Here is an 18,367-nt window from a genome sequence, read left to right as displayed (position 1 = left end):
GACTGGTATCCTGTATTTAGCAAGAAACTCTTAATAAGTGAAAGGACGACCCTCCTCATTAAATAATTGATCTACCAGCAAGATATTATTACAGACCCAATTTTCCAAAAAGAGAGATTTGTGTTTACATAAAATGTTCTTGTTATTCCAGATCAAATAGTTATGAGGACAAAAATTGTGTTTGTATATGAGACCAAGCCAAAAAAGCGTGTCGATGATACGCAGATTATTTTATGGGAATTTTGTCAATGTCATAGTGTTACGTACGATGTTAAAGGTAACAATGTTTGACTGTCAGTACTGTACCAGCGGAGAGTGTCAACGGTGTAGCCAGGCATAAACAATGCAGCGGGGTCATACGGGTTAGGTACTTTTATTAATACAGCTGCAAAAAGGTATCGGCAAGCCGCAGCAAGCCGTAGTGAACAGACAATGACAAATAACAATGACTAATAGACAAGGGACGTACCAGTACATAAAGACACGGAGAAGGGACTATGAGCGATTCCCGATGAGACAAACAAAGTGCACTACGCTAAGGACCGAAAACGGCCCTGTTGGAAAACCACTAACTAACCTAATATTTCCTAACCTGACTACACTAAACTCTAAGTTACAAAAGGTGCAGGTGGAACCGCTCCTAAACTACTGTACATAACATCGGTTATCTACGTGTTGAGGAGTATACCCATGGGTCTCTACACTATCTCCCTTCTCCTCTTACACATCTGGACAAAATAAACAGCCGCCCAGCACGACTCGCCCCTCTCTCTCATACGCCAAACAGAACACATTTTATATATGACGACAGTGTCTAACTAGGCCCGATTAGACACAGCCGCTTCAGGTCCGGATCTCGACGTCGGGGCGCGCACTCCGACGTCATCACCAGCACCGTCACAGGAACACCTACAGACAAGACACACAAACAAAACAAAACACACACACCCTACAGGCAGGAGTGGGAGCCGTAACACATAGTCACAAGCAAGAAAAAGGTTTAGGCCACCAAGATTAGACAACACATGGAGATGTATTATATTACAAACTGAAGAGGGGTTTCCCAAAATTGTTTTTAGCCAATTTATCTTAAAAGTATTTTTTAAAGTACAAAAATCCAATACATTTAGTCCACCATTTTCATAGGAATCCATAAGAACAGTCTTTCTTATACAATGTGTCTTATTTTTCCAGATGAAATTGAATATCAGTTTGTCTATCTCCTTTAGAAGCTTATTATCCAGATGCAGGACCAAAGCCGCATGAGTCAAACGAGAGAGACCCTCTGCCTTAGTAATCAACACTCTACCTCTCAATGATAGATCTCTTAATAGCCATTGATTAAATGTTTTTTAATGACAGGAGAAAAATTGGAATGACTTCTCTTATGTTGGTCTTTGGTAACTACAATACCCAAATACACAACTTAATTTTTAATTGGAATATTATAAAGAGAAGAGGAAGTGCACTCCTTAATAAACATAAGTTCACACTTATTAACATTCAAATGTAGACCAGATGCCTTTGAAAATTCTTTAATTGCATTTATAGCAACAGTAATTTGAAACTGATTCTTCAGAAATAGTGTGGTATCGTCTGCCAGCTGCGTCAATAGTAATTTGTTGCCAAATAGAGAGATACCTTTCACAGCACTAGCTTTAATATGGTCAGCCAACAACTGAGCCACTAAAAGGAAGAGATAGGGGGAGGTAAGGCATCCCTGCCTTATACCTCTAGACACCTCGAATCTAGGGGATGTGCCACCCGTTAACTTAATAGAACTATTACTATGCATATACAAAGTTTTAATAGCCGTAGAAAAGTAATTACCAAATCCAAACTTTCTCAAAGAATGCCAAATGAACTGATGCTCCACAGTATCGAAGGCCTTGTAAAAATCCCAAAACAAAATAAAGCCATTATCATCAATCTTATCTGAATAATCCAAAATGTCCAAAGCCTAATGTTATTTGTAACATGTCTTTTTGCCATGAAACCAGATTGTGTTTCATCAATAATAGACGCCAACCCCATATTGAGTCTTTTAGCCAAAAGTAATGCTAGAATTTTATAGTCATTGTTAAAGCAAGCAAATCGGTCGCCAATTGTCTATTAGTAGTTTGTCTTTGTTGGGCTTGGGTATTAAAACAGTCACCCCTTGAGTCATAGTAGTTGGGAGGCAATTTTTCTTTAAGCATTCTGTAAAGACCTCCAATAAAAATGGAGCTAGTTCATCGGCAAATGCCTTGTAAAATTCTGACGTTAGCCCATCAGTACCAGGTGATTTGTTGTTTTTTTAGCAGATTCAAATGATTCTTAATCTCCTATAGAAAGATCATCTTATCACACACCGCGGGGGGGCCTCGCAGGGATGGGGGGCCTCGCGTGGCAGGCCCCCCGTTTTTTTTAATTTTTATCCAATTTGAATTACATGGGATGTCTTATTGTCTTGTCTGTGTTTCCAGAGTTGATATAAAAATAAAGGAAAGTATATTTAATTGTGCTTTCTTTGTTAGCTAGGTAAGTGACATGACGAAGTAGGTCAGATGGTCACACAGACCGGCGAGCCCGCTGAAAATAGGTAGCTAACTGTAGCGTAGCGTAGGAAAAGTGAAACGCAGATTTAAAAGCGGTGCCCAAAAGCGGCATTCAAAACAGAAAATTTCTGAATTAAATGCCAAACTTCCCAAAATTACAAATTTCTTTTTCGACCAGCCGGTGAAGGATGCACTCATCTGCCAGAAGAGACAGGTATTGTACTGTTTGCTATAGCTAACATTACTGTACCACATAGCTAATGTTAGCCTATACTTTGACAGCTGTACTGCTCTGTCTGTGTTGTGCTTCCTAGCGTTAACAGAGCCTCCTTTCCAAGAGCCAGGAAAATTAGCCTTGCTCCTTTATTGACTTCCTATCAAGCTGACAACATTGAAATGGAGTGAAACAAAAAAAAAAGAGAAAGTAGAAAAAGTGCTTAATTATAAAATATATTACATAACTGATATTATTAGCAAACATGATAACGTATGCGACAGTAGTATCGTGCAGTTGCAGCGATTGCGTTTGACTATTTAAACATACAAAAACATAATCAAAGTTACAATAAGTCATTGTATTTCAGTTATATACATATTATGATCGTGTAAAACGTACAGTCATTGCTTTCTACAAGATTCACACGACAAAAGATGGCTCCATTTATGATTTAGCGAACACGCTAATAATAAAACACAACTCCATACTATCAAGTGTGCCCTGATGTAGCCACGGCCATCAAATTATTTCTGACAATACCCGTGACTGTCGCAAGCGCTGAAAGGTCATTTTCCAAGCTGAAACTGATCAAAACATATCTCAGAAGCTCCATGTCACAAGAGAGGCTGTCAGGTCTGGCCATCCTTAGCATAGAAAATGAATGTGCGCGCAGTTTAGATGTAAAGAGTGTGGTAAAAGACTTTGCACACAGATTTGCTAAAAGACGCGCACTTGTGTAGGCTATTCCCCTGCAAACCGTTTGAGCGTTTTTTTCTTATTGAATAAATTTCCCTCACAAGACAAGCTTGAGTTTTGATATCTTGCATTTATTACACGGCTCTTCAGAATGTTCCAAAAAGTTCCGTTGATCGCATCGGGGTCCTGTTCGTCCCGTCGGTATTTGTATTACATTATCCGTTACATATGTGGGGGGGGGGGGGGGGCTCTCAGGCTTATTCTGCGGGGGGGGCCTCATGTGTTTCCGTTACGGGCATGACCTCTTGCCTTCTGGTTATACAAGTCATCTAGTTTAGCTTGTAGCTTAACTAACTCAGCTTTTTCCTCGTCTAATAAAATATTTGGGCTTTTATTTGACAAACAGGTAATCCTTGTTATTACCTGTAATTCTTCAGATCTTTGAGATTTGGACTTCATAGAGCCATATTTCCTACAAAAAATTCCCACCTCAAATTTAAATAGCTCCCAATTACTACTGAATCGTTTTTTTTCTTTAGCTTTTGACCAAAAATAAGAAATCAGATTTAAAACTTCTGTTCTAACATAATTATCTTGTAATAGTGAGCAATTGAGTTTCCAGTACATTGACTGAGCAGTACCACTTTTTAAATCGGATAGCTTTATACAAAAACATATCGCCTTGTGATCAACAAGTCGTCTTGAGCCTTTTTTCAATAAAAGGCTCAAGACGCACTTGTTCCGGGAGTACAACGGCACTTAGGAATGCTTGGCTGGACCTGATGTTAGTTTCCTCCAGGATCACAATGACCCGTATTGAGAGACGTGTTGCTCTTGTTGGTTAGTTGTAATGGTTTCAAATTCTTGTACTCGCTGTGAAATATTTTACTGTTGATTGTTTTTTCTACAGGTACACTCTTGCACTCTTGTGGGGAGTTTCATGTTCAATTGTAACTTGTTTAACTGCATGCTCTTATGGTTCTTCCCTTTGGCACTTATTTGGTTTTCCACAATGTATGCTTCATGTTTTGGCTGCTCGCAATGTTTGGGGCTATCTCGTTGTTATGATCAGTGACCTATGCTCTTTTGTAAAGCTCTCTCTTGGAAATCGCTTTGGATAAAAGCGTCTGCTAAATGCATAAATGTAAATGATCTGTAAGAGGAGTTGGGCATATATCCCCTTAATAAATCCTGTTAAATTTGCCTGAAAACCGTTCCACCCCTATAGTTTATGTCTATAGCATAATTTTGGAACCATTTACGAAACCTCTACCTCCCACGAAGTAGGCTGCTTTTCCATCTTCATGAGCCTTCTTTATCGCGGGCCACAGCTTTTGTCTATTCTCTCTGTCCTCCTTAGTCAAGTCCTCTGTGAACCGCAGTCCCTTGCTCTGCAGGAAGTTGTTATTCTTTGCAGCCTTCCAAATTGCATCCCTGTGTCTCCGGGAGATAAATCTGATAATGATACCCTGAGGCTTCGGGTCATCTTGTCGCTGTTTCCCTACACGATGTGCAACTTCAATGGCATAAGGAAGCTTCACCCTCTCCTCTGGTAGCACCTTTTGGCAGATATTGATCACCTCTGCCCGTACATTTTCCTTTTCCACTTCGGATACACCATAGAGCCTTAAATTCCACCGACGACCATAACGCTCCAATTCCGACACTCGGTTCACATATTTCGTCGTAGTCTCCTCACATCTCTCCACACGTTTTTCGATGGTGATAAACTTCTCATTCAGGTCCTTTATTTGACACAGATGGATTCAACCATTTTCTCAATTTTATCACTCCTGGAGTTGATGAGGTTAACCATGGTGCGAACGGCGTCGTCTGAGTTAAGCGCACTGACCGATCCAACATGAGAGATGGTCGGTTTTTTAGCAATGGGTGGCTTACATGGCGTCACCGGCAATGGAGGGAAATCTTCGCTAACCCCTTGCACGTTACACTCCATCCCATCGACATAGTCATGATCGCTAGCAGGTGTGCAACTTTTTGTTTCAATGCTAGGTGCACTCTGTCTTTTCTGTACCGGCTTAGGCATCTTCGCAAATGCAAAACCAACTAAACAATAAACTTTTGTAAGTCAAAATTGTAAAAAAAGAATACTTCTACACTTTTTTAACAGCTAAACTTTAGTTCCATACTATAAACAACAGTGCATACAATAAAAGTTAAGTGAGAGCTTGGAAAAAGTTGACTTGTCACGCCGCCATCTTGGCCCGCCTCGACAGGCTCTCCTTTAGACAGGCGCTGGGGCCTCATGTATAAACGTTGCGTACGCACAAAAAGCTTGCGTACGCTGGTTTTCACGCACACGGTGTGATGTATAATAATTAACTTGACGTGAGAATGTGCGCACCATCACGGAAACTTTTGAGCAGACGTCAGAATGTGCGGACCGTCCGCAAAGTCTTGTCTGGCTCTGTAACATGGCGAATTCTAACTGAAAAGGGCCGAAACTCAACAAACATTACAAAATAAAGTTTCCACTACAGTGTCTGTCATACGTAGGGCCCAGTGGCAATTTCTTTAAGACTGCAAGGGAAGCTCAGCTTCCCCTAACATTTAAAAAAATTCATGGTCAAATTTACTATTGTGTTAACATTTTAAATGCTTTAGAACACGTTCATATCGAAGACGAGTTCGTTCAGAATCAGCTACATATATTAGCAGGTCGACTGACTGATTTCCATCTCATACATTCCCGTAGCGCCACAGTGCATTTCCCTGTTGAAGCTCAGCTTCCATGGACTTCAATGGGGCTGCTTTGAACTGTTTTTTTCAGTGCTTCGAAACTATACGGTCATTGGATAAATGCTTCGATTATGCCCCGCCCTGGACGCTCAGTGTCTCTGGGGTTGAATGGAGGAGTGGGCTGGCCTGGACGCTGGGCTTCCGCGTGATGATTGGAGGGTCTGTCGAAAGACTGCATCTCCTTTTGATTGACAGCGATTTTGTACTATAAAAAGTCGCCGAAGCTATTCAAGCTCAGTGCCATCGCGGATTTTGAAACTGTAGTTGAAAGACAAATTGCTGCAACCTATTTCTTGGTATTTGCTTGGCGAAATTGCTAGCCAATTTTCATCATACATTTCATACAATTCTACATCACATTCCTTGTTTCAGTTTAACCTAATTCCCACATTTCCTTCGGGTTTAACCCTTGTGTTATCTTCGGGTCATTCTGACCCACCAGTCATTGTGACCCACCGTCGTATTGCGACAACTTTACCGCCTACAAAAACAAAGTGAAGCATTTTCTTTTAACAGTTGGGCTGTCTCAGACCCCCCACATTGCGAAGGTTAAAAGAAAATTATTTTTATTTGTTTTTGTATTGGGTAAAATTGAGTAAACACAACGATGGTTCGTTATGAACCTTTGGGTCATGTGACCCGAAGGCAGCACAAGGGTTAAATATTCTTCCGTTCGATTGTTCGTTCATTCATTCATACAGTAGGCTAGGCTAGTGTCGTAGGGGTGAACTAGCCAGTGAACTGAAAATGTATATGATGTAGGCCGAAAATTAGCTTCCCCTGTTTGAAAGACCAGCAGCCGCCACTGGTAGGGCCTATACAACGTTAGTTATTCATAAAACATAAAGGCTACCTAAGGTAATAAAAGTTCGATCATTGATGTGGATGAATCACATCAAAATGCCAAAACCCAAACGGGAAATGTTATCAACTGTTTAATCCGCCACCACTAAATAACATTTGTTAAACTTGAGGGCGTCAAAGGAACGATCCATGACGCACGGATCCACCTCCCAAGGATGAAACGCAGTGCAGGTGGGCTAAATCACTCACGTGTAATGCTCAATTGATCCCGTGGATTATGTGTAAATAAGTGAACAAGGTGTGGGAAATAAGGTGTAGCCTATAAAAGGTGTAAAAGATGATGATAGCCTACTTGATGTGCAATGGCTGCTCTGACACTGCTAGAAGATATTGCAAATAGGAGAATCCGAAGAGAGCGTGTATTCAGAGACCAAACTGATTTGCTGGCCCACGATGATGACTGGCTTATGAGTCGATTCAGGTTGCCAAGGGCTATTCTGTTGGAACTCTGTGCTGAGCTTGGGCCGGCTTTAGAACGTGAGACAGCAAGGAACCACGCGTTACCTGTCCCCTTGCAAGTTCTCACCACACATGGCTTCCTCGCAACAGGGGCTTTCCAGAGAGAGCTGGCTGATTGGTCAGGAATTTCACAACCATCCCTGAGCCGCGCCATGCCAGCTGTATGGAACGGTCTCATCCGTGTGTCACCCAGGTATATAAAATTTCCCTTCACTGTCGGTGAGCAGGCCAACATTAAACTGCAATTCGCAGCGATGAGCCGATTTCCAAATGTAATAGGAGCCATCGACTGCACTCACATTGCAATAAGGGCACCATCTGATCACAAATTCGCTTATGTGAACAGAAAACACTTCCAATCTATCAATGTGCAAGTGATCTGTGATGCACAAATGTGTTTGACAAATATTGTGGCACGGTGGCCTGGCTCTACCAATGATTCATTTATCCTGCAAAATAGCAGTGTGGGGAACAGACTTCAAGCAGGGGCTGTGCAGGATGGCTGGCTTATTAGTAATATATGTACACATTTTCTCACCTCCACCTCTGTTATTAGAACCTCGATCTCACAGTCTGTAAAATTCGTCTTTTTTACCTGTTTAGTCATTTTAATTCAGACAAAGAAATTACCTCGGGGGCGTATTTATAGTCTGTCTGCATATTCATTTATGGGAGGAGGCAAGGCGGAGTCAGTGGCTCGTTCACGTGCGGTCAATCTCACGGTGTTTGTGTTTTCTAAAGGAAAGCTGCGCAGGACCTGGCGTATGACCGGTTTTATACATGTGAATATTTCTGTGCGTAAGTACTTTTCTTCTTTTTTTTTTACATTTGTTTATTGAAACACATCATATCAAATAGCATAGATCATTTACAATTAGCTGTGTGATCATATTTTTTATTTTTTGGAACAGACATGTAAACAAATTAAAGATATACAAGAAACAAAGAAACATATACAAAACTTAAAACCCCCCCCCCACGCACTCATCCCAAGTTGGTCCAGCTTTTTCTATCAATGTATCGAATCAATCAAAGTATCTGTATGCAACAGTACAACTGGTACTTTAACTGTAAGTAGTAGGAGCTGTAGCTACATTATCAAAATATGAGAGGAGAGGCTGCCATGTAGTGTAGAATTTCCCAGTCGACCCTTTAAGTGAGAATTTGACCGTTTCCAGCGTAAGGAATGACATTAGATCAGTCTCCCAAGACTTATCTGCTGGGGGTTTGGGTGACTTCCATTGTAGAAGGATACATCTGCGGGCAATCAGAGAGGCAAATGCTAAAATATTTAATTTCTGTTTACTAAATTGAGAGTGGTTCAGTGGTACTCCAAATATGGCAATAAATGGACAGGGAGTGATATCTTTATCTAGAGCCTCACATATAATCTTGAAGAAGTTCTTCCAGAATCCTGTTAGCTTTGAGCACAACCAGAAGGTATGGGCTAGGTCAGAGGGGACAAAGGCACATCTATTACAGGCATCGCTCATGCCAGGGAAAAACTTTGCTAATTTGGCTTCGCTGAAATGCATTCTGTGCAGTACTTTGTACTGTATTAAGTTAAGATGGGCGCAGGATGAAGAATAATTCACTTGTAGTTTGGCCCTGCCCCACCAGGGGTCTTGAAATTGAACTCCTAGCTCGTTTTCCCACTGCTGTTTAACTTTGACCAGCGGTGAGGGGTTGGATTGAAGGATATTTGTGTACAACTTAGACACCATCCTTGTCAGGCTTTCAGGCCTGTCAAGGATCTTTGGTAAGTCTGCAGCCAGAGATTGGGAATGTGCTGCAATTATCTTGGAGGTAGCGGAAGAAGTTGCCTTGGTGCCCATGCCCATGGGACAAACTTTTAAAGTCAACAAATATCCCATTTAAAAACAGATCTCGGAATGATGTTAAAGCCTACCTTTCTCCTTCCAAAGTGTAAATGTAGAGTCAAGTTTGGAAGGTAAAAAATTATGATTATTGCATAATGAACCAAGGAGGATAAAATTGATTAGTTTGAAGTGTTTGCGTAACTGTGTCCATACTTTCAAGGTTGACAAGATTACAGGGTTTGAAGTATAGTTTGTGGCTGAGAATGGTAAAAGGGAGCATGTCAGAGCTACAAGTGAGGAGGTGTGGCAGGAGAGGGACTCCATTTTACACCAGTCCAACTCACTCTCATACCACCAGCTGAGTATTTTTTGTATATTTGCTGCCCAGTAGTAGAACATGAAATTTGGTAGGCCCAGGCCACCCTCTTGTCTTGCTGCCTGCAAAGCGCTTTTGTTAATTCTGGCAGCGTTGCCTGCCCACAAAAATGGAAGGATAATTTGGTCAAGCTTCTTGAAAAATGATTTTGTCAGAAAGAGAGGTAGGCATTGAAAAAGGTACACAAATCTCGGCAAGACATTCATTTTTATAGTTTGTACTCTGCCCGCTAATGACATTGGCAACTTGGAACATTTCTGTAGGTCGGTTTTCACTATGCATTAGTTTGCCAATGTTATTTTTATGTAACCCCTGAAATGAATCGGTAATGTTAATCCCTAGATATTGAACACTTTCTTGTGAAAGATTGAAAGGTATCTGTCCCTCTGTGAGTGTTTTGGCTTCAGAGTTTATTGGGAAACACACAGTTTTTTGGAGATTGATTTTGTAGCATGAAAAAGTACAGAATTCCTCTAGTATCTGTATTATTTTATTAGAACAGGCAATGGGATCTGTTATATAAATAAATAGATCATCTGCATACAGGGAGACACGATGCTCAATACTTCCCTGTCTGATACCTTGCAGATGTGTTGATGTTCTCAGCAATATGGCTAAGGGTTCGATAGCAAGGGCAAACAGCAGTGGTGATAGAGGAAACCCCTGGCGGGTTCCGCGGGACAGGGGAAAATATGTTGAGTACTGCCTGTTTGTGTTAACCCGGGCAAGGGGGGATGAATAGAGAAGGTGTATCCATGATAATAATTTTTTCCCAAACCCCAATTTTTCCAGTACCTTAAACAGATACTCCCATTCTACCCTGTCAAAGGCTTTTTCCGCATCTAATGAGAGCACTATTTCAGGCTTTGTCGCATTGGATGGTGCAGAGATAATATTTAATAGACGTCTTATATTTGATGATAGTTGACGACCTCTGATGAAGCCAGTTTGGTCCTCAGAGATTATTGAGGGAAGACAGATTTCCAATCTTCTCACCAGAGTTGTTGCTAGTATTTTAACATCAACATTAAAAAGTGATATAGGTCAATAGGAACTGCATTCTGCAGGATTCTTATCCTTTTTAAGGATGACTGAAATAGATGCCTCCGTCAAAGTTTTTGGCAGTGTTCCTGTAGACAGGGAATGGTTAAACATATCTAGTAATAAAGGGGCTAAATGAGTGGAGAATTTGTTGTAAAACTCAGAGGGCAGCCCGTCAGGCCCTGGTGTTTTGCCATTGTTCATTTCCCTAATACTGTCATATATTTCCCTTAGGGTTATTGGTTGATTTAGTGATAACTGTGTTAGAATATCAATAGTTGGTATGTCTATGTTGTCCAAATATGTGTTCATGTTTGAGTCTGTAGGAGGAGGTTCAGAAGTATAAAGTCTGGAATAATATGCTTTAAAAGCTGCATTTATCTTCAGGGGACATGTTGTAAGACCAACTGACTGATCATTAATTTGAGAAATATGTTGTGATGTTGCTTGGTGTTTGAGCTGGAGGGCCAGCAGACGGCTTGCCTTGTCGCCATATTCATACAGCATCCCTTTAGACCTCAGTATGTTATTTTTTGCATTCTCCGTAATCATCAAAGTTAGGAGCGTACACACAGACTAATGTAATAGGTAAGTGGAATAATCTACCTTTCCAATCAGCGAACAGAGGGAGTGGCTGAGAATGATGACGATGATGTCGTGCGCTAGTTTGTGTTGTAGTTCCGTAATGGCGGCGGAGAAAGATGCGAGCAAAGCCATTCGGTCCGTTGTGGCAACGCTGCCGAATATCCAGAAGTTAAAGCCGAAGCAAGAACAATCGGTAACCCTTCCTTTTACAGTCCCTTAAGTTATAGGTATTTATATAGAAAGTAAAGGGTATGTTATGTGTTTTATTGGGTATTACCGATTGGTACCAAGTTGGTAAATACCGAGATAATTCGAAGTATTTACCCATTAACTAAATACTAACGTGCTGGTCATTACTGGGTATGTTTTCTGTATTATTGGGTATTACCGATTGGTACCAAGGTGGTAAATACCTAGATAATTCGAAGTATTTACCCATTACAGGGCTCCAGACTAACTTTTTCCCTTGGTTGCACTGGTGCGCCTAACTTTTTTTATTTAGGTGCACCCAGATTTTTCCTTGCGTCGCCACAATTTCAAGGTCACCTTTTTATCACGCTCCATATACATTCATATATATTATGTAAATGACTTTAAACAAGAATAAGGTGTAGGTAAATATTGGTTTTATTTGACGCACAATTAAACTGTATATAAAAATATTTTAAGTGCTTCACTGAGCTGCCAAACTAAAACATTGCAAGCAAAATAAAACATTTTAAAATAGAAAGTGCTACTGTTTAAAAGTGCTTCCCTGAATTGAGACCTAACATTTCATGGCTCAAAGTCTTATAGCGGGTCCCCCCTTGCTGTCGCATGCCCTTCAGATGGCCAACACCTGTAATTGGGCTTTCTTGCCCTTTGGCCTTGGCTAAACCAGCTTTCCACACTCTCTCTAGCATCAACATCCTAGCTCCATGGGTTAGCTCCATGGCCCAGCTCCGTAACTCAGGGGTGGGCAATTCATTTTGACAAGGTGCCACATGAGAAACCTGAAATGTGTTGGAGGGCCTCATCAACGATAACTTGAACTTAATTCTGCTCACTATTCATTTCCCCCCATTGTAAAAAGCAGTAAAGTATATATTTTGATTAGCTGCTACTGGTTATCAGAAGAATAAGGATATTCTGTAAATATTTATATAAATATTTTACATGTTGGTCAACTAGGAAAAGACTATCGAAGTAACAGTAAAAACTAAAATAATCATTACATCAGTGTTTAATTTTATTTGTAACTAGTTAATCTTCACCAACACTGAAAAGTTGTTTTGCAGTATGTTAAAGATATGCAATTGATCAACTTTATACAAAAAGCAATACTTTTTTGCAGTTCATTTTGTTATGTGAGAGGAATCCAGTGGGCTTGAACAAGTGCATCGAAATCTGGCTGAATGTCTGAGGTGGATATGCGAAGGACAGCTGATGATCCGAGTGTGCAATATAACTAGCAAACCATCAGCCCGCGCCCACTGAATCAGTCAAGTTCTTATTATGTCCGCGTTAGTTTTTTTCTTGAGTCCCTTAGTGCCGATTCAAATTGTAATACTTCAACACAGCGACCTGTTCTCCAAAACTAAGATCACAGCTTTGACTTTGACCTCAGTAAACAGATACTTAGAAGTCCATGTCTTGTTAAAAACTCTACATTCTGTATCAACCTTTCGTTTTTCATTTTCGAGGGCTAACCACCAAACTCTCCTGTCGGTGAGGTTGCGCAAGCGCACATATGTAAATTGCCTGATCACTAGTGTTTCAGGACTACATATTTACAACCGCTCAACACATGTATTTATTTTACATTTTTGATTTACCTCACGCGGGCCGGATTGGAACAGCCTGTGGGCCGGTTGTGGCCCGCGGGCCGTACAATGCCCAGGTCTGCCATAACTGATTCTCTGGTGCTCAGGTCGTAATTTCAATCACACAACACGGAGCACTGTAGGCCTACAGGAATATCTGTACCACAGACAATCAGAGGCAAAGACCCGCCCCATCTCTGTCTCTGATTAGTTTAGACCACGATATGATCCAACCATGAGTGCGAGTTCCGTCAAAGAAGAAACAAATGCTTCGTTCCTGGAGAGGCAGCGGATGCGAGGAGGTTAGGTGCACCGGTGCGACCTAGTAAAAATTTTAGTCGCACCCGTACAAATTTTGGTCGCATATGCGACCAAATTGGTCGCACTCTAGAGCCCTGCATTAACTAAATACTAACGTGCTGATCATTACTGGGTATGTTTTCTGTATTATTGGGTATTACCGATTGGTACCATGTGGTAAATACCTAGATAGTTCGAAGTATTTACCCATTAACTAAATACTAACGTGCTGATCATTACTGGGTATGTTTTCTGTATTATTGGGTATTACCGATTGGTACCATGTGGTAAATACCTAGATAATTAGAAGTATTTACCCATTAACTAAATACTAACGTGCTGGTTATTACTGGGTCATTTTCACTGGTCCTAATTAGGTAAAGACAGAAGACAAAACTTAGTATTTACCTGGAAACTTATAAATATTACTATTTAAATACCGCTGGTAGTAAGTTGGTAACTACGGGAGATATATATGGTAAATTATAATGTGTTATTGGGTAAATACCACTGCTACTAAGTAGGTAAAGACGGCCAAGCTCCAGCAGAATTACGAACAAAATACTCTACTATTACCCTGCAGTTACCTAAGGTTTATGTCGGTAACAGTCCACGTCTAATGAGAATATAAGATAGTACTGCACAATAAAATACCTTTTCAGATACATTTATCGATGATGGCCTCATTTACTTGGCTGGTATGCCTACCTCCGTGGGAAAAGTTTTCCTCTACTGTCATGGTAAATCTTCTTGGATACTGGGTATGTTCTTGCGCATGTTTGGACTATTTACTCAGTAAGTAATCTGAAACTGGACTGTAAAAAGAAGCTGTGTTTGTTTCCATGGTGTTACCAGGCTCTTACCATACCCTTTGTAAGCGAATACCACTTTGTCAACATTACCCTTAGTATGAACTTGTACTATACGTTCCAAGGCGATACCAGGTAAAACATGGCGATTTAGATTTAGTCATTTAGCAGACGCTCTTATCCAGAGCGACTTACAGTAAGTACAGGGACATTCTCCCCGAGGCAAGTAGGGTGAAGTGCCTTTCCCAAGGACACAACGTCATTTTGCACAGCCGGGAATCGAACAGGCAACCTTCAGATTACTAGCCCGCTTCCCTAACCGCTCAGCCACCTGACTCCCTACTCAGCCACCTGACTCCCTACGGCTATTTACTCAGTAAGTAATCTGAAACTGGACTGTAAAAGGAAACCGTGTTTGTTTCCATGGTGTTACCAGGCTCTTACCATACCCTTTGTAAGCGAATACCTACGGTGGCCGACATGTGCAAACGCGCTGCAAATTAAGAAAACACATGCAAATAGACAAAACACAAGCAAATTAAGAAAACAATTTCATGAATTTGACAACACATGCGCAGCATTCAGCAAAAGCGCTGCAAATACACACAACACTACCAAATACATAAACGCGTTGCAAAAACGAAAGCACGCAAACCAAAAACGCTGCATCCAGTTTTCACAACGGAAGTTGACCAGGCCTCTAGGGCGAGAGCTAAGTGGAACATCTTGATTTTCGGCCCCACGGAACGAGAGAGAGAGACGAGAAGTTTGTTTTGGAAATGGGACCAAAATTCGATAATTCGTATTTTCGAATTATCGAAAATAACCTTTTTATGTCACCTCTTTACTTCGATGTTGGACCAAACTTCTCATATGCTCTCTCTCTTTCGCTCCGTGGGGCAACATCGTTAGCAACAGGCCTTCTGGCGCTTGATGATAACAAAATTTGGAGCCAATAGGGACACCAAGAAGGAAGAGTAATTCAACCCAGACATCAGGAATAAATCCTTATTAATACTGATGTGTGTATGTGTGTCATACTGTTGAGAGGGCAGTAAGTGAAGTATGAATGACACTTTAGGCGGTGAGCTAAGGACTGTGATATTAAGGACCTGCTTTGTGTGTGTTCATGTGTGTTTGAATGCTGTCTGTTGTGCGACTCCCCAGTCAACACTGTGGAGTCCTTCCACTTCCTGGGCACCATCCTCTCCCAGGACCTCAAGTGGGAACTGAACATCAGCTCCCTCACCAAGAAAGCACAACAGAGGATGTACTTCCTACGGCAGCTGAAGAAATTCAACCTGCCAAAGACAATGATGGTGCACTTCTACACAGCCATCATTGAGTCCATCCTCACCTTTTCCATCACCATCTGGTACGCTGCTGCCACTGCCAAGGACAAGAGCAGGCTACAGCATATCATCCGCACTGCTGAGAAGGTGATCGGCTGCAATCTGCTTACCCTCGAGGACCTGCACACCTCGAGGACCCTGAGGCGTGCGAGGAAGATTGTGGCCGAACCCTCCCACCCTGGCCACTCCCTGTTCCAGCTACTCCCCTCCGGCAGAAGGCTGCGGTCCATCAGGACCAAAACTTCACACCATAAGAACAGTTTCTTTCCATCTGCTACTGGCCTCTTCAACAAGGCCAAGGACTCCCATTGACATTCATTCATTATTTAACCCAGTATCTGATTGCAATATGTTGACCACTCATGTTGCTCATTCTTATTCTTATTCTTATATATATTTTATTTTATATTTAAATTGTTTTATTCTTAGATTGTTTAGTTCTTAGGAATAGTTAAACTTCTGTACCTTTACTTAATTTAAGATTCGTATATGTTTAGTGTTTGCACCTCCCTGCCACAGTAAATTCTGTGTTTGTATAACATACATGGCGAATAAACCGAATTCTGATTCTGATTCTAATTATACTCTTGCGAGCACCCAACTAAGCTGTGATTCACCCACAAACAGGAAACACTGCTCTGTACAGGAAGAGACACAGGAAGTGATTTGTTTCATTTGTGTCCTCACCCTCTGCGGTTCTTCAATTCTTGCTTCTAAAATTGCATCTGTTTGGTCGTTTCATAACTTAAGTTTCATCAAAATCATCATTACGCATAACATTGATTTCTCCTAACTTGTTCCACTTGGACGGGGGTTTAAATGGTTACATTGTAATTGGCTGATAGTCTATGTTGCTGCACTCTGATTGGTCCTTATTAACACTTGTGTGTTTGTTGTCTGTTGCAGTTATGCGGAGGAACCCATTTGCAGCAGACATGTGCTGTAGGAAAGGTTCCCGCAACGCCTTACAAGACCTCTACAACCCCTCACAGGTAAGACTTCCATTCTCTCTCTTCCTCCCCCTCTCTCTAGTCTGGAGAACGATGGTGAAGGCTCTGTTGTATGAGGTGCAGTACCTGGGCTCGGCCAGGAACCTGTTTGTAGTGGACCTGAACCTAGTGAGGTCCACTAGGTGCTACAACCTTTCCACAGGGGAGTGTTCGGTGTTGGGAACGAATGTTTTGATGGAGCCACCAGGAGTCATCACGACCAAGGCAGCACCAGGGGCCAAATGTATCAAACTCTGTGTAAATTCATCCGTAAAAGTATGCATACGGATAAAACAGGAAAACTCTGTACAAGTTTTTCTCAGATTTATGAACACTGCGTACGCGACCGATATCACACGTTTGTCTTCATAGATTCCACTTAACTTGTGATTGTGCACACGTGAACAAGCTTGTTGTGCACACCCTGTCAACTCCCATATTTTACCTTACATGGTTGTTGAAACACCCATATTTTGTCAGGTTTATCAATAAACTCCTCAATTAACCCATTGTGAACAATGAATGATTCTTGTGCCCTTATCGTAACGTGTGCAGTCAATAGCAGTGTTTACATTTGGGGAAACACTTTAATGGTGGCCTGTTCAACCGCAGTATAAGGGGATCTAATGTACGTTGGGGACAGGCTGATCATGTCATCCCACACCTCGGGCATCACACGACTGAGGGTGGGCTGGCTTCTCCCCGACGTGTCTGCCAGCTCCCACTGAAATAGCCCAAATTCACACGTTTTCTTTCTGGCTAAATAGGCTAAAGCGAGATTATTGGCATAATTTTTAGATAACCTATAGAATTCACTTCCATTGTAGATCAAGTAAAACTGTCATTTGTCATACATGCACTTTCTCTCAGCTTTTCGGTCAAGCTGTGTTGCCGTATCACATCTCAAAACATGATGTACGCATGGGTTTTAAAGTGCGCAGAAAGTACGCAGATTCTCACGCCACGTGTTTTTTCATCAGTCTGAAACTATGTGTAGAAACACTTGTTCACATGTTTCTGCGTCCATTTTCATGCGTACGCGCCTTCGTATATTTGGCCCCAGGGCTTTCAGACATTCTGATGCAGGCTAACCTCCTTTAAGCTGAGGCATCTTACTGAGATGGTGGGACCCTCCTTAACAAACGCTGTTTAGAGATTGGGGGTGATCTCCTCGGGAGCCGTTAAAGAAGGGCAGAAAAATGTCACTTCAACTGTAGTTTCATTAGTGGGCAGATATTGCTGGGACAAAGACCATGTTTTCAGCAGTCAAGAGGGACTTTTAACAATTCACGAGTGCAATAACACACCATCAATTGAACGTTTAGGATGTTTATTAGAATGATGGGGCTGGTAGCAAGCCGAGCCCGGTAGATAAAGAGGCTGGTAACAGAGCCGAGGCTGATGTGGAGGAGGCTGGTAACCAGGGTACGATTAACATGTGAATAAAGATGTGACTGAAGTGGGGGAGGGCGGTTAATTTGTTACCAGGTGTGACGTCACGAGAGGCTGGGTCCTGGAGGGGTGCTACATTCCCCGGAGGTGGCAGCAGCCCTGAGCAGCTGTGGCTCCCTCTGCTGGGGGAGCCGGGAGCTCCATCCCTCCCTAAAAACTGGGCATTCCCGCACACCTGAAACTGATCAGACCCTGATGACCTAAAGCAGGGGTCGGCAACCCAAAATGTTGAAAGAGCCATATTGGACCAAAAAAACAAATCTGTCTGGAGCCGCAAAAAAATAAAAGCCTTATATATGCCTTATAAT

The 18,367-nt window shown here is 41.7% G+C and overlaps 1 protein-coding gene across 2 annotated transcripts in view; it reads left to right on the top strand.

Annotated features, from left to right (window-relative positions):
* Nucleotides 1-18,367, top strand: part of chst11 (carbohydrate (chondroitin 4) sulfotransferase 11) — an 83,444-nt gene that overhangs the window by 57,418 nt on the left and 7,659 nt on the right. For both annotated transcript variants that reach the window (XM_062482879.1, XM_062482880.1), the window contains exon 2: nucleotides 16,525-16,610. In XM_062482879.1, the coding sequence (XP_062338863.1) occupies nucleotides 16,525-16,610 (86 nt within the window). The remainder of the gene's footprint in view (nucleotides 1-16,524; nucleotides 16,611-18,367) is intronic.

This window comes from Osmerus eperlanus, chromosome 17, assembly GCF_963692335.1.
Source record: "Osmerus eperlanus chromosome 17, fOsmEpe2.1, whole genome shotgun sequence".
Lineage (NCBI taxonomy): Eukaryota > Metazoa > Chordata > Actinopteri > Osmeriformes > Osmeridae > Osmerus > Osmerus eperlanus.
Note: the sequence above shows the minus strand (reverse complement) of the source record. Positions and strands in the feature narration are given on the sequence as shown.